The sequence below is a fragment of the Salvelinus alpinus genome, chromosome 1 (genome assembly GCF_045679555.1).
Source record: "Salvelinus alpinus chromosome 1, SLU_Salpinus.1, whole genome shotgun sequence".
Lineage (NCBI taxonomy): Eukaryota > Metazoa > Chordata > Actinopteri > Salmoniformes > Salmonidae > Salvelinus > Salvelinus alpinus.
This window is the reverse complement of record NC_092086.1, coordinates 104,558,067-104,571,297: the sequence shown is the minus strand read 5'-3', so window position 1 is coordinate 104,571,297 and position 13,231 is coordinate 104,558,067. Positions and strand designations below refer to the sequence as shown.

At 44.9% G+C, this 13,231-nt stretch overlaps 1 protein-coding gene across 3 annotated transcripts in view; it reads right to left on the bottom strand.

Annotated features, from left to right (window-relative positions):
- The window catches only part of LOC139556591 (alpha-mannosidase 2-like), a 59,396-nt gene extending 51,739 nt beyond the window's left edge, over positions 1 to 7,657 (bottom strand). For 2 of the 3 annotated variants that reach the window (XR_011671159.1, XM_071370770.1), the window contains exons 1-3: positions 6,460 to 7,657; positions 5,239 to 5,502; positions 3,171 to 3,315 (exon numbers count right to left, since the gene is read on the bottom strand). Coding sequence is in view for 1 of the 3 variants with exons in the window: in XM_071370770.1 (XP_071226871.1) it covers positions 3,171 to 3,315; positions 5,239 to 5,502; positions 6,460 to 6,600 (550 nt within the window). In the remaining 2 variants the exon portion in view is untranslated. Of the gene's footprint in view, positions 1 to 3,170; positions 3,316 to 5,238; positions 5,503 to 6,459 lie in introns of those variants that run through there. The other variant, XM_071370900.1, reaches the window with a different exon arrangement.
- Between the last annotated feature and the right edge of the window lie 5,574 nt (positions 7,658 to 13,231).

Sequence of the window (13,231 nt, the reverse complement as noted above, 5' to 3'; positions counted from 1 at the left end):
TTCTCATCGCCTGTCGCCATCGGAACGCAACTATGATGTGGGTAACCGCGAACTGCTCGCCATCCGCTTAGCCATAGGCGAATGGCGACAGTGGTTGGAGGGGGCGACCGTCCCTTTTGTCGTTTGGACTGACCATAAGAACCTTGAGTACATCCGTTCTGCCAAACGACTTAATGCACGTCAAGCTCGTTGGGCGTTGTTTTTCGCTCGTTTCGAGTTCGTGATTTCCTATCGCCCGGGAAATAAGAACACCAAGCCTGATGCCTTATCCCGTCTCTTTAGTTCTTCTGTGGCTTCTACCGACCCCGAGGGGATTCTCCCTGAAGGGCGTGTTGTCGGGTTGACTGTCTGGGGAATTGAGAGACAGGTAAAGCAAGCACTCACTCACACTGCGTCGCCGCGCGCTTGTCCTAGTAACCTTCTGTTCGTTCCTGTCTCTACTCGTCTGGCTGTTCTTCAGTGGGCTCATTCTGCCAAGTTAGCTGGCCACCCCGGCGTTCGGGGTACGCTTGCTTCTATTCGCCAGCGGTTTTGGTGGCCTACTCAGGAGCGGGACACGCGCCGTTTCGTGGCTGCTTGTTCGGACTGCGCGCAGACTAAGTCAGGTAACTCTCCTCCTGCCGGTCGTCTCAGACCGCTTCCCATTCCTTCTCGACCTTGGTCTCACATCGCCTTAGACTTTATTACCGGTCTGCCTTCGTCTGCGGGGAAGACTGTGATTCTTACGGTTATCGATAGGTTCTCTAAGGCGGCACATTTCATTCCCCTCGCTAAGCTTCCTTCCGCTAAGGAGACGGCACAAATCATCATTGAGAATGTGTTCAGAATTCATGGTCTCCCGTTAGACGCCGTTTCAGACAGAGGCCCGCAATTCACGTCACAGTTTTGGAGGGAGTTCTGTCGTTTGATTGGTGCTTCCGTCAGTCTCTCTTCCGGGTTTCATCCCCAGTCTAACGGTCAAGCAGAAAGGGCCAATCAGTCGATTGGTCGCATATTACGCAGCCTTTCGTTTCGAAACCCTGCGTCTTGGGCAGAACAGCTCCCCTGGGCTGAGTACGCTCACAACTCGCTTCCTTCGTCTGCTACCGGGCTATCTCCATTTCAGAGTAGTCTTGGGTACCAGCCTCCTCTGTTCTCGTCCCAGCTCGCCGAGTCCAGCGTTCCCTCCGCTCAGGCTTTTGTCCAACGTTGTGAGCGCACCTGGAGGAGGGTCAGGTCTGCACTTTGCCGTTACAGGGCGCAGACTGTGAGAGCCGCCAATAAACGTAGGATTAAGAGTCCTAGGTATTGTCGCGGTCAGAGAGTGTGGCTTTCCACTCGTAACCTTCCCCTTACGACAGCTTCTCGCAAGTTGACTCCGCGGTTCATTGGTCCGTTCCGTGTCTCTCAGGTCGTCAATCCTGTCGCTGTGCGACTGCTTCTTCCGCGACATCTTCGTCGCGTCCACCCTGTCTTCCATGTCTCTTGTGTCAAGCCTTTTCTTCGCGCCCCCGTTCGTCTTCCCTCCCCCCCCCCCCGTCCTTGTCGAGGGCGCACCTATTTACAAGGTACGGAAGATCATGGACATGCGTTCTCGGGGACGTGGTCACCAGTACTTAGTGGATTGGGAGGGTTACGGTCCTGAGGAGAGGAGTTGGGTTCCATCTCGGGACGTGCTGGACCGTTCGTTGATTGATGATTTCCTTCGTTGCCGCCAGGGTTCCTCCTCGAGTGCGCCAGGAGGCGCTCGGTGAGTGGGGGGGTACTGTCATGTTTTGTCTTTGATCATCATGTCTTGTCCCTGTGCTTCCCTCTGCTGGTCTTATTAGGTTCTTTCCCTCTTTCTATCCCTCTCTCTCCTCCTCCCTCTCTCCCTCTCCCGCTCTCTCTCTCTATCGTTCCGTTCCTGCTCCCAGCTGTTTCTCATTCTCCTAACGACCTCATTTACTCTTTCACACCTGTCCCCTATTTTGCCCTCTGATTAGAGTCCCTATTTCTCCCTCTGTTTTCCGCTTCTGTCCTTGTCGGATTCTTGTTTGATGTTTGCTGTTCTGTGTCCTTGTTCCGCCCTGTCGTGTTTTTGCCTTCTTCAGATGCTGCGTGTGAGCAGGTGTCTATGTCAGCTACGGCCTGTGCCTTCCTGAAGCGACCTGCAGTCTGTGGTCGCGTCTCCAGTCGTTCCTCTCTACTGACGAGAGGATTTCAGTTTCCTGTTTTGGATTTACCTTTGATAATATCCAGGAGAATCATTGTTTGTTTAATACTGGAATAAAGACTCTGTTTCTATTACGTCGCTTTTGGGTCCTCATTCACCAGCATAACAACAAGTGCTTAGCATAGGTGGGAACTCCTTCAAGACTGTTGGAAAAGCATTCCTCATGAAGCTGGTTGAGAGAATGCCAAGAGTGTGCAAAGCTGTCATCAAGGCAAAGGGTGGCTTCTTTGATTTGCTTTGATGTCTTCACTATTATTCTACAATGTAGTTAGTAGTAAAAATAAAGAAAAATCCTTGAATAAGTTGGTGTGTCCAAACTTTTGACTGGTACTGTATATATTTTTTCTAAAGGTAACAGGACAAGACTTTCATCAATTGCTCTATGTCATCTTGTCAATAAATATCAGGCCATTTGAAAGAAAGAAAGCAGAAAGCCCTTTTTTATAATGAGAGGTCAAACACACCGATGGTCAAAACCGATAGATTAGGTCTCTTTCTCCATTGTTACAGTAGTGGTGCCACACCACACACATCTTCATGTTGTATAATTAAGCAACCCGTCTATGCCACATTATAAACTGTGTGGTTTGAGCCCTGAGTGCTGATTGGCTGACAGCCAATGGGTATGACAAAACTGTTATTTTTACTGCGCTAATTACATTGGTAACCAATGAAATATGAATCCTGACTCTGCTGTGGAGCGGCCCACGCCTTGCTTCCTGTTTGCTCAAGGTGTGACTGCATTAAGTAGAGAAAACAAAAGCATTAAAGAAGTCACAGAACAATGTCCAGTGTTTCCAGGTTAGCTTTAAAGGGACAATATACTCCAAAATAAACATTGTACAAATGTTTTCAAACCTCTAAAGTAGTCTTGTGTCAAGATAAATCCATGTCCCACGCCATCAATTGTGAAGAACTACAACCTGATTTTGGAGTGTAATGTCCGTTTAACGCTCAGAAGTAGTGCACTGCTTACCAGGATCATTGTGTGAGTGGGGCACAACAAAGACTTGCAGTGGCTCACTGTCCCATTCATTCTCCTGGTAGGTGATATCAAAGCCTTGTTTCCACACTCCCCCATCATGGTTGTCAAAGGTCAGGAGGTCATACACATCTAGCAACTGAAAAATAAACAACAAAAAACAAATAGTGGGATATTCTTGAGGTAAATGGGGTCACGCCTGGCTCAGTTGGCAGAGCATGGCACTTGCAACGCCAGGGTTGTGGGTTCGATTCCCACGGGGAACCAGTATGAAAAATGGATGCACTCAATACTGTACGTCGCTTTGGATAAGAGCGTCTGCTAAATGACTAAAATGTATGGTTTGCAGCAAAGCCTCACTTTATTAGGCTATGTACTCTTGAATTTGTTCAAGGAAGTTTCATGTATTTGATTCAGTTTTGTGTTTACTTTAAGTCACAGTGGCAGTCAAGTGCCTAATCCACCACAGAGAAAAGAAAGAAAGCAGTGAATCTGTTCATAAAAATATGTCTACGATAACAGTCATATCTGTGACATCAGCAGGTCAGAAGAATGCAAGTGAGAGATGGAAATTCTACCGCAAACTGAGACCGCTTGGTGTTTCTTTGGGACTCACACTAACTTAAATGTCTCTTTGTCTTTTGGCCAAATAAAATGATGGAATGAATGGAATGTGATACAAAGAGGACAATATTAAATAATGTCTGCTCTAAGGTACGAGAGCCACTGACTAAAGCCATGATTTTAATAACAGGAATTTAAATCATAGAAATTAGCTTGTTATCATGATTGATGTCAAGAACAAATATGATGAGATATACTGTATATCAGGGTTCCCCAACTGGCGGCCAGCTGGCCAAATGTGATTTTATTTATTTGTCTTTTGAGCAAAATAAATAAATAAACGAATTAATTAATTTAAAAAAATATATATATATACAGTATATTAATTATTTTGTATTATTATGTGGGGGAATTTTCATTGTTAGACATAAAAGACTGTAAAAACACCAGGAAATCAGCTCCAAGCGATTTTAATTTAAGAAATCTGTTCCCAAGTATTCCCACGCATAATAGAGAGACGCGTGATCGTATATGAATGTAAGCAAGGTTTGAAATTATTATGTTTTAGTCAAACATTATATCTGTTTGGGCTTCTTGCGGTCAATTTGCAGTCTACAAATGATTTGTAATTATGTTCCGCCCCCCAGACCATCCACTCATGAAAAAATCAGCCCGTGGCTGGATCTAGTTGATGAGCCCTGATGTATACACAGACATATGGTGTCTCATTCTGTCTATTTAAGCACAGGAGTGAAAGGTTTCTTTTCGATCTGTGACATTCTTGTGTATAGAGTGACTTAACTGTAACTAAAGGTATTAACTCTTTATAAAGAAACCTGTCTCTCAAGTCAAACTGCAGTCCCCTTTACGTTTCCCACATATACAACCAGAAACATTTCCGATAAGCTGGCATTCAATACCTGACCTGACTTGATGGACAACCTGAAAAGGTAAAGGATAGTCCAACCAGACCAGATAATATAACCAAACCTTTTCAGATTACACCTGTTTGAATTCATTCGCGCTGTATACTAATGTATTACGCAGTCTGTGTGCTCATAATATTAATTGGAAAAATATTCAATAACATATTATTGGCAGTGGTAGTGTAATGGTAGTGTAATGGTTTTAACATTTGTCCTTCATTTCAACACCATAACCACGACACATTGCAATAAGTATCGTCCCCATGGCTATTACAAGGCTTCATATTTCACACTGATGGTGGGAGCAATTCAGCATGGAAGGTTGGCATCATGGTAATGACATCATTATGGTGTCTCTTTATATAATGATATATCTTATTAAAAGAGGTGAAATTCAGAGTTCAATAAAAATAAACACTGGCAGTTAACTGTGTGCATGGAGGTTTGTTTACTTCAAACTTTCCCTGGAGTATGTTGAACAGATCCGATCGCAGTTCAATCCTATAACAATGTTGCTACACGAATACTTGAACTGTTTGTTTCTCATTGTATCCACCTTATAAAACTCTTACCTGCACCCCATCTGCTGGCTTGGAGAACTCCCTTGCCGCAAATTGACAGTCTTGTGAGTCAATAGGGAGGACCAGTGGAGGCGAAGTCAGCAGTTCTAGATAGGGCCCTTGGCTCATGTTCCCGCCGTCAAGACCCCCACGGCCATCCTTGACCGACTCCTTCAGATTGATCACAGAGTCCCTGATGTTGGCTATGATCTCATTGTTCTCTGACAGTAGTCTCTCCAAGCGGTCAATCTTATCCTGCAGGATGGACAACTGGCCCTGATGAACGAGAAGGAGGGACAGGGGAGAACAAGTTTACTGGCTTTATACAATACAGTATGCATATAATTATGCAATGAATGTTTATAAATGAGCTATAATGAGTCTATTAATATTTTAATTGACTGACAATAAATTGTATTTGTAAACCTTTATAAAAGTAACATTATTGTAGGGTTACCAAAATGAGGACCTATGCCATCCACGGCGACAAATACAAAGTGTCAATGCATATAGGGTTATTTTTTAAAGAATTCAATGACAGGAAGTGGAAATGACTACTATATAGAAAACAAGTGGTCAGTCACCTTCTTGTTACACAAACATTACCACTTTTACCAGTTTTCACTTAGTCTCAGAAATCTCAGACCTAGGGCAACAGCACTGGGTGTATAATAGGTGTATAATAATATAGGTGTATACTGGAACATTGTTAATATTGTGGGAGGCAACCCGTATGCTTAGGAAGACTAGTTTTCACTCATTCAGGAATGGAATTATGCAACACACAACCCGGCCCACGATAAGATCTCAATATGCATTTTTTTTTGTGTGTGTGTTCATTGGAACCATATCTGTTGCAAGACAATAACTCTATCATGTAACACAACGATAGTATGTAGCCTACTGTACAGCCTACAGTTGAAAATGTGTTTACATTGTCTGGAACCTTGGATAGGCCTACAATGTAACGTTATAACATTGTAGGCTAATCAGTAAGCCTACAGCAGCCAAACAACGCCAGTTCTCTATGTGATTTCCTACACAACATAGATAGGATATTGAGGAAATGGGCTACTTTACAAAGTCATTGATATTTTTGCAACCATGTAAAAACAACGTTGCACTCAAGTTATACGCTACGATCTTATACATGCATGTCTGATCTAGACTGCAAAAAGTGAGAAAATAAGTAGCTTATCTGAACCAAACAGCCAACGAAATGGAAAAACTTACATTTTGCCATTTATCCCCACCGTTGTTTGGACTTTTGGTATGGTCTAATTGCAGGTGATCCAGCATCAGGTACAATGAGAAGATAACAACGCAGAATATGGCACTTCCAAAAACAGTGAATTGCCGACTGAGCTTCATCATAATTTACAATCGAAACTGCCAGGTGAATCGAAGCTGATCGCATTGAGTGACCGCAATTTAACCTATAGTTATGTAGATCACCCTCAGGGAATGATCGATGTCTTGACTCTGCGGTGAGGATCAGCAAAATCTCATGATATTCCCCCCCCCAAAATAGTTATTCATTATTCTTTAGTGTGTTAGGACGGAACTAACATAATTGTCCACATTCACTCCTTCTATGAACAACAAGCTTTAAAAAGCTGGGTATGTCACCCAAAGGTAGCCTGAATCATGGCTGGAACAAGATACTGCGTCCCCAGTCACGAAGTTTCAGTACGAAATAGTTGTGATTCAGTAGATCGTGTTGGCCAGTGCCGACGACCCCGACTCCTTCCTGCATTTGTTTTCTGTTCAAATGAAGTAAGGAAGTGAAAAACATAGGTATGAACGTGCGCCGCCTACCGACTCACAACTTTTTTCATTTGGGACGCACAGGTAAAGTGGGGGATGAGTTTTTAGTCCAGAGCACAACGCGTATGGAACGTTTCCAAATCCCTAGTTTTGCATTCATTGCCCTTCCTAGTTCCTATCATATTCAGCTATTGCATCTTCCAGAAATTCGTCTCCACTCCAATCATTCATTGGTGTAGCGAAAAGTTGTCCATTAACTCCAGAAAGCACTCATTTAGATACCTTGTGAAAACAGCTGCATGGGCATGTTCAGCACCCGCTCCTGATGTTTAACGGCTCTCCAAATGCCAGCTTCACGACTACATGAACTCGTTCATATTTTCAACATTTGGAATTCAAAAAGAGAGAAACTGTTCCAGATGTGACGCCATAATCATTGGAAAAACCAGGAGCGTTTTGTGGAAACGAACAAGCTCCACGCACCGACAAATATTAATTCCTTACTCCCTCATGATTGTAATATTAGAAGCAAACAAGTTGAAAACGCTACAAATTTAAGTCAGCATTTATGGATTGAGAAAAGCGAACGCGCAATTAATATTTTCTTAGCATTACCAGTTTCCTTTGTGAACGTAATCTCACAACTGAGAAGCGTCTCCCTTCATTCTCCAGGCCACAGTCAGTGGCAGTGGGGTAGAGGAGAACAGAAACTTGTATACGCCTACTCTGACATCATTTGGTGACGAAAAATATGGCATAATTTGTATAAAATCTAACAGGTAAAAAAAATATATGAATGGGTTCATTTGGAGAGGGAATTATCATCTGTTTATCGTCTATTAGGCTTAATAATAACAATAGTTATAATAATAATAACACGAAATACTTGTTTTTGATCAACTTTTGTAATTGTATCATCAAGGTCAAATCATCTACATTTGGCAGAATTCATTTACTCGTTTAAAGATTTGCTTCATTAATCATTATCTTGCTGCAGGGTAAATGTTCCTCAATATAAATGTTTCTTCTAATATTTTCTCTGGTGGAGAAAGCTTCAAAGATCCCCATCCCTTGCTTGGAACTCAAGCTGATTTAAGAACCAATTTCGATGAAGCCTCTTTAGCCTGGTGTGCAGGGCCAGTTCTAGGCATAAGTGACATAAGCAGCCGATTAGGGGCCCCGGCCGATATGCGGCCCCATATCCCCAAAAAACAACTATTATTATTATTACTTAGTCGGGGTCTCAACTTAACATTAACAGTAAGAATAGCAGAATACACATGGTGCAATTACGAAATTTGGTTGTGCGTCAGCACTTTTTCTCTTGTTATGTCAGTCACTGACAGTCACTCAGTTAGCCATGTCAGTTAACAATTTATAGATTGGTAGTTAGTCTAGCCAGCTATCTAAACTTGTAGTAATCATGGCCGAATACCGATTGGGCATGCAGGGCACGTGCCCAGGGGTCATGGCCTTTAGGGGGCCCACAATGATTTTGTTAGTCATTCTCACTCAGATATCATATGGCATAAGTCATTACAAAATGCGTAGAATTGCAGGAGATTAGCTATAAAACTTCAAAAATTATCTCCACCCCATGGCAAAAATAAATCGTCAGAATTGCAGAAAATTTGCTGTAAAACTGCAAAAAAATGTATCTCTAATGAAGTCATGAAGTATTGTGAACTAAAGAGGGACACCAGACTCACCTAGCAGCAGGCTGTTCCTGAGGAGGAGTAGCAGCCAGCATGGAGGCTGTCAAAGAGTTCTGGCCTTGGAGCCTGCCTGGTAGGGGTTGAAAGGTAAACCCAGCCACCAGTTGCCCAGTGATGCGAGCCTACCAGAAGAGCTAAATTCCTTCTATGCTCACTTCCAGGCAAGCAACACTGAACCATGCATGAGAGCACCAGCTGTTAAGGACGACTGTGAGCTTACACGCTCCGTAGCTGATGTGAGTAAGACCTTCAAACAGGTTAACGTTCACTCAGCCTCAGGGCCAGACGGATTACCAGGACGTGTACTCAAAGCATGCGCAGACCAGCTGGAAAGTGTCTTCACATACATTTTCAAACTCTCCCTGACCAAGTCTGTAATACCTACATGTTTCAAGCAGACCACCATAGTCCCTGTGCCCAACATTGCCAAGATAACCTGTCTAAATGACTATCACCCTGTAGCACTCACATCTGTAGCCATGAAATGCTTCGAAAGGCTGGTCATGGCTCACATCAACACCATCATCCCAGACACTCCAGACCCACTCCAATTCCCATACCCGGCTCAACAGATCCACAATTGATGCTATCTTTATTGCACTCCACACTGCCCTTTCCCACCTGGAAAGGTTTCCCTTTGGCTGGCTTTCCCTTTGTAATCAGGGAACAGTTTGACAGTTTGCAAGCCCTGCCACATCCGACGAGCGTCAGGGCCATTATAGTAGGATTTGATCTTTGTCCTGTATTGATGTTTTGCCTGTTTGATGGTTCATTATTTCTTATGTTTCCGGATTAGTATTCCGCTCCTTGAAAGCAGCAGCTCTAGCCTTTAACTCAGTGCAGATGTTGCCTGTAATCCATGGCTTCTGGTTGGGATATGTAAGTATGGTCACTGCAGGGATGATGTCGTCAATGCAGTTATTAATGAACCTGTGACTAATGTGGTAAACTCCTCAATGGTATCGGATGAATCTCCAAACATATTCCAGTCTGTGCTAACGAAACAGTCCTGTAGCTTAGCATCTGCTTCATCGGACCAAATCCGTATTGGTACTTCCTTTTTGAGTTTTTGCTTGTAACAATGAATCAGGAGGATATAATTCTGATTAGATTTGCCAAATGGAGGGTGAGGTAGCGCTTTGCATGCGTGGGGAGTAAAGATGGTAGGAACACCTAGGTGGGGATGCTGTTCATTGACTACAGCTCATCGTTCAAGACCATAGTGTCCCCCAAGAGCATCCCTATACTAAGAACCCTGGGACTGAACACCTCCCTCTGCTACTGGATCTTGAACTTCCAGGTGGTGAGGGTAGGCAACACTTGCCCCTTAAGGGTGCGTGCTTAGTCTCCTCCTGTACTCCCTGTTCACACACGTCTGCGTGGCCGCGCACGACTCCAACACCATCATTAAGTTGCCCACGGCAGCATTCGCGTGAAACTGAAAGCGCGAACCACTGCTTTTAACCAGGGCAAGGTGACCGGAAGCATGACCGAATACAAACAGTGTAGCTATTCTCTCCGCAAGGCAATCAAACAGGCTAAGTCCCAGTACAGAGACAAAATCGAGTCGCAATTCAACAGCTCAGACACAAGAGGTATGTGGCAGGGTCTACAGTCAATCACGGATTACAAAAAGAAAACCAGCCCCGTCGCGGACCAGGATGTCTTGCTCCCAGACAGGCTAAACAACTTTTTTGCCCGCTTTGAGGACAATACAGTGCCACTGACACGGCCCCCTACCAAAACCTGCGGGCTCTCCTTCACTGCAGCCGAGGTGAGTAAAACATTTAAACGTGTTAACCCTCGCAAGGCTGCAGGCCCAGACGGCATTCCCAGCCGCGTCCTCAGAGCATGCGCAGACCAGCTGGCTGGTGTGTTTACGGACATATTCAATCAATCCTTATCCCAGTCTGCTGTTCCCACATGCTTCAAGAGGGCCACCATTGTTCCTGTTCCCAAGAAAGCTAAGGTAACTGAGCTAAACGACTACCGCCCCGTAGCACTCACTTCCGTCATCATGAAGTGCTTTGAGAGACTAGTCAAGGACCATATCACCTCCACCCTACCGGACACCCTAGACCCACTCCAATTTGCTTACCGACCCAATAGGTCCACAGACGACGCAATCGCAACCACACTGCACACTGCCCTAACCCATCTGGACAAGCGGAATACCCATGTGAGAATGCTGTTCATCGATTACAGCTCAGCATTTAACACCATAGTACCCTCCAAACTCGTCATCAAGCTCGAGACCCTGGGTCTCGACCCCGCCCTGTGCAACTGGGTCCTGGACTTCCTGACGGGCCGCCCCCAGGTGGTGAGGGTAGGTAACAACATCTCCACCCCGCTGATCCTCAACACTGGGGCCCCACAAGGGTGCGTTCTGAGCCCTCTCCTGTACTCCCTGTTCACCCACGACTGCGTGGCCATGCACGCCTCCAACTCAATCATCAAGTTTGCGGATGACACTACAGTGGTAGGCTTGATTACCAACAACAACGAGACGGCCTACAGGGAGGAGGTGAGGGCCCTCGGAGTGTGGTGTCAGGAAAATAACCTCACACTCAACGTCAACAAAACAAAGGAGATGATTGTGGACTTCAGGAAACAGCAGAGGGAGCACCCCCCTATCCACATCGACGGGTCAGTAGTGGAGAAGGTGGAAAGTTTTAAGTTCCTCGGTGTACACATCACGGACAAACTGAATTGGTCCACCCACACAGACAGCGTTGTGAAGAAGGCGCAGCAGCGCCTCTTCAACCTCAGGAGGCTGAAGAAATTCGGCTTGTCACCAAAAGCACTCACAAACTTCTACAGATGCACAATCGAGAGCATCCTGTCGGGCTGTATCACCGCCTGGTACGGCAACTGCTCCGCCCACAACCGTAAGGCTCTCCAGAGGGTAGTGAGGTCTGCAGAACGCATCACCAGGGGCAAACTACCTGCCCTCCAGGACACCTACACCACCCGATGTCACAGGAAGGCCATAAAGATCATCAAGGACAACAACCACCCAAGCCACTGCCTGTTCACCCCGCTATCATCCAGAAGGCGAGGTCAGTACAGGTGCATCAAAGCAGGGACCGAGAGACTGAAAAACAGCTTCTATCTCAAGGCCATCAGACTGTTAAACAGCCACCACTAACATTTAGCGGCCGCTGCCAACATACTGACTCAACTCCAGCCACTTTAAAAATGGGAATTGATGGAAATTATGTAAAAATGTACCACTAGCCACTTTAAACAATGCCACTTAATATAATGTTTACATACCCTACATTACCCATCTCATATGTATATACTGTACTCTATATCATCTACTGCATCTTGCCATCTTTATGTAATACATGTACCACTAGCCACTTTAAACTATGCCACTTTATGTTTACATACCCTACAGTACTCATCTCATATGTATATACCGTACTCTATACCATCTACTGCATCTGCCATGCCGTTCTGTACCACCACTCATTCATATATCTTTATGTACATATTCTTTATCCCTTTACACTTGTGTGTGTGTGTAAGGTAGTAGTTGTGGAATTGTTAGGTTAGATTACTTGTTGGTTATTACTGCATTGTCGGAACTAGAAGCACAAGCATTTCGCTACACTCGCATTAACATCTGCTAACCATGTGTATGTGACTAATACAATTTGATTTGATTTGATTTGATTTGACATAACAGGGGTAGGTCTGATCACTGACACGATGAGGCAGCCTACAGGGAGGAGATCAGAGACCTGGCAGTCTATGACCTTTCCGTCTATGACCTTACCCTCAACTTCAGCAAGACAAAGGAGCTGATCGTGGATAACAGGAAACGGAGGGCAGAGCACGCCCCCATTCACATCAACAGGGCTGTAGTGGAGCGGGTCGAGAGCTTCAAGTTCCTCAGTATCCACATCACTAAGGAACTATCATGAACAACACCTCTTCCCCTCATGAGGCTGAAAAGACTTGGCATGGGCCCTCAGATCCTCAAAAAGTTCTACAGCTGCACCATTGAGAGCATCTTGACTGGCTGCATCACTGCCTGGTATGGCAACTGCTTGGCATCCAACCTTAAGACACTACAGAGGGTAGTGCGTACGGCCCAGTACATCACTGGGGCCGAGCTCCCTGCCATCTAGGACCTTTATACCAGGTGGTGTCAGAGGAAGGCCCTAAAAATGGTTAAATACTCCATCCACCCAAGTCATAGACTGTTCTCTCTGCTTCCACATGGCAAGCGGTACCAGAGGCAAAGTCAGCGACCAAAAGGCTCCTGAACAGTTTCTACCCACAAGCCATAAGACTGCTGAACAGTTCATCAAATGGCTTCCCAGACTACTTGCATTGACCCCTTTCTGTTTAGTTTTTTGCACTGACTCTCTTGTACCTGCTCAATACACACTCAGTGGACTCTACCCACACACTCACACATACTACACTGACATACCAACACACACACACACACACACTAAATGCGCTTACATACACAAAACACAAAGCACACATACACATGCATATTGACT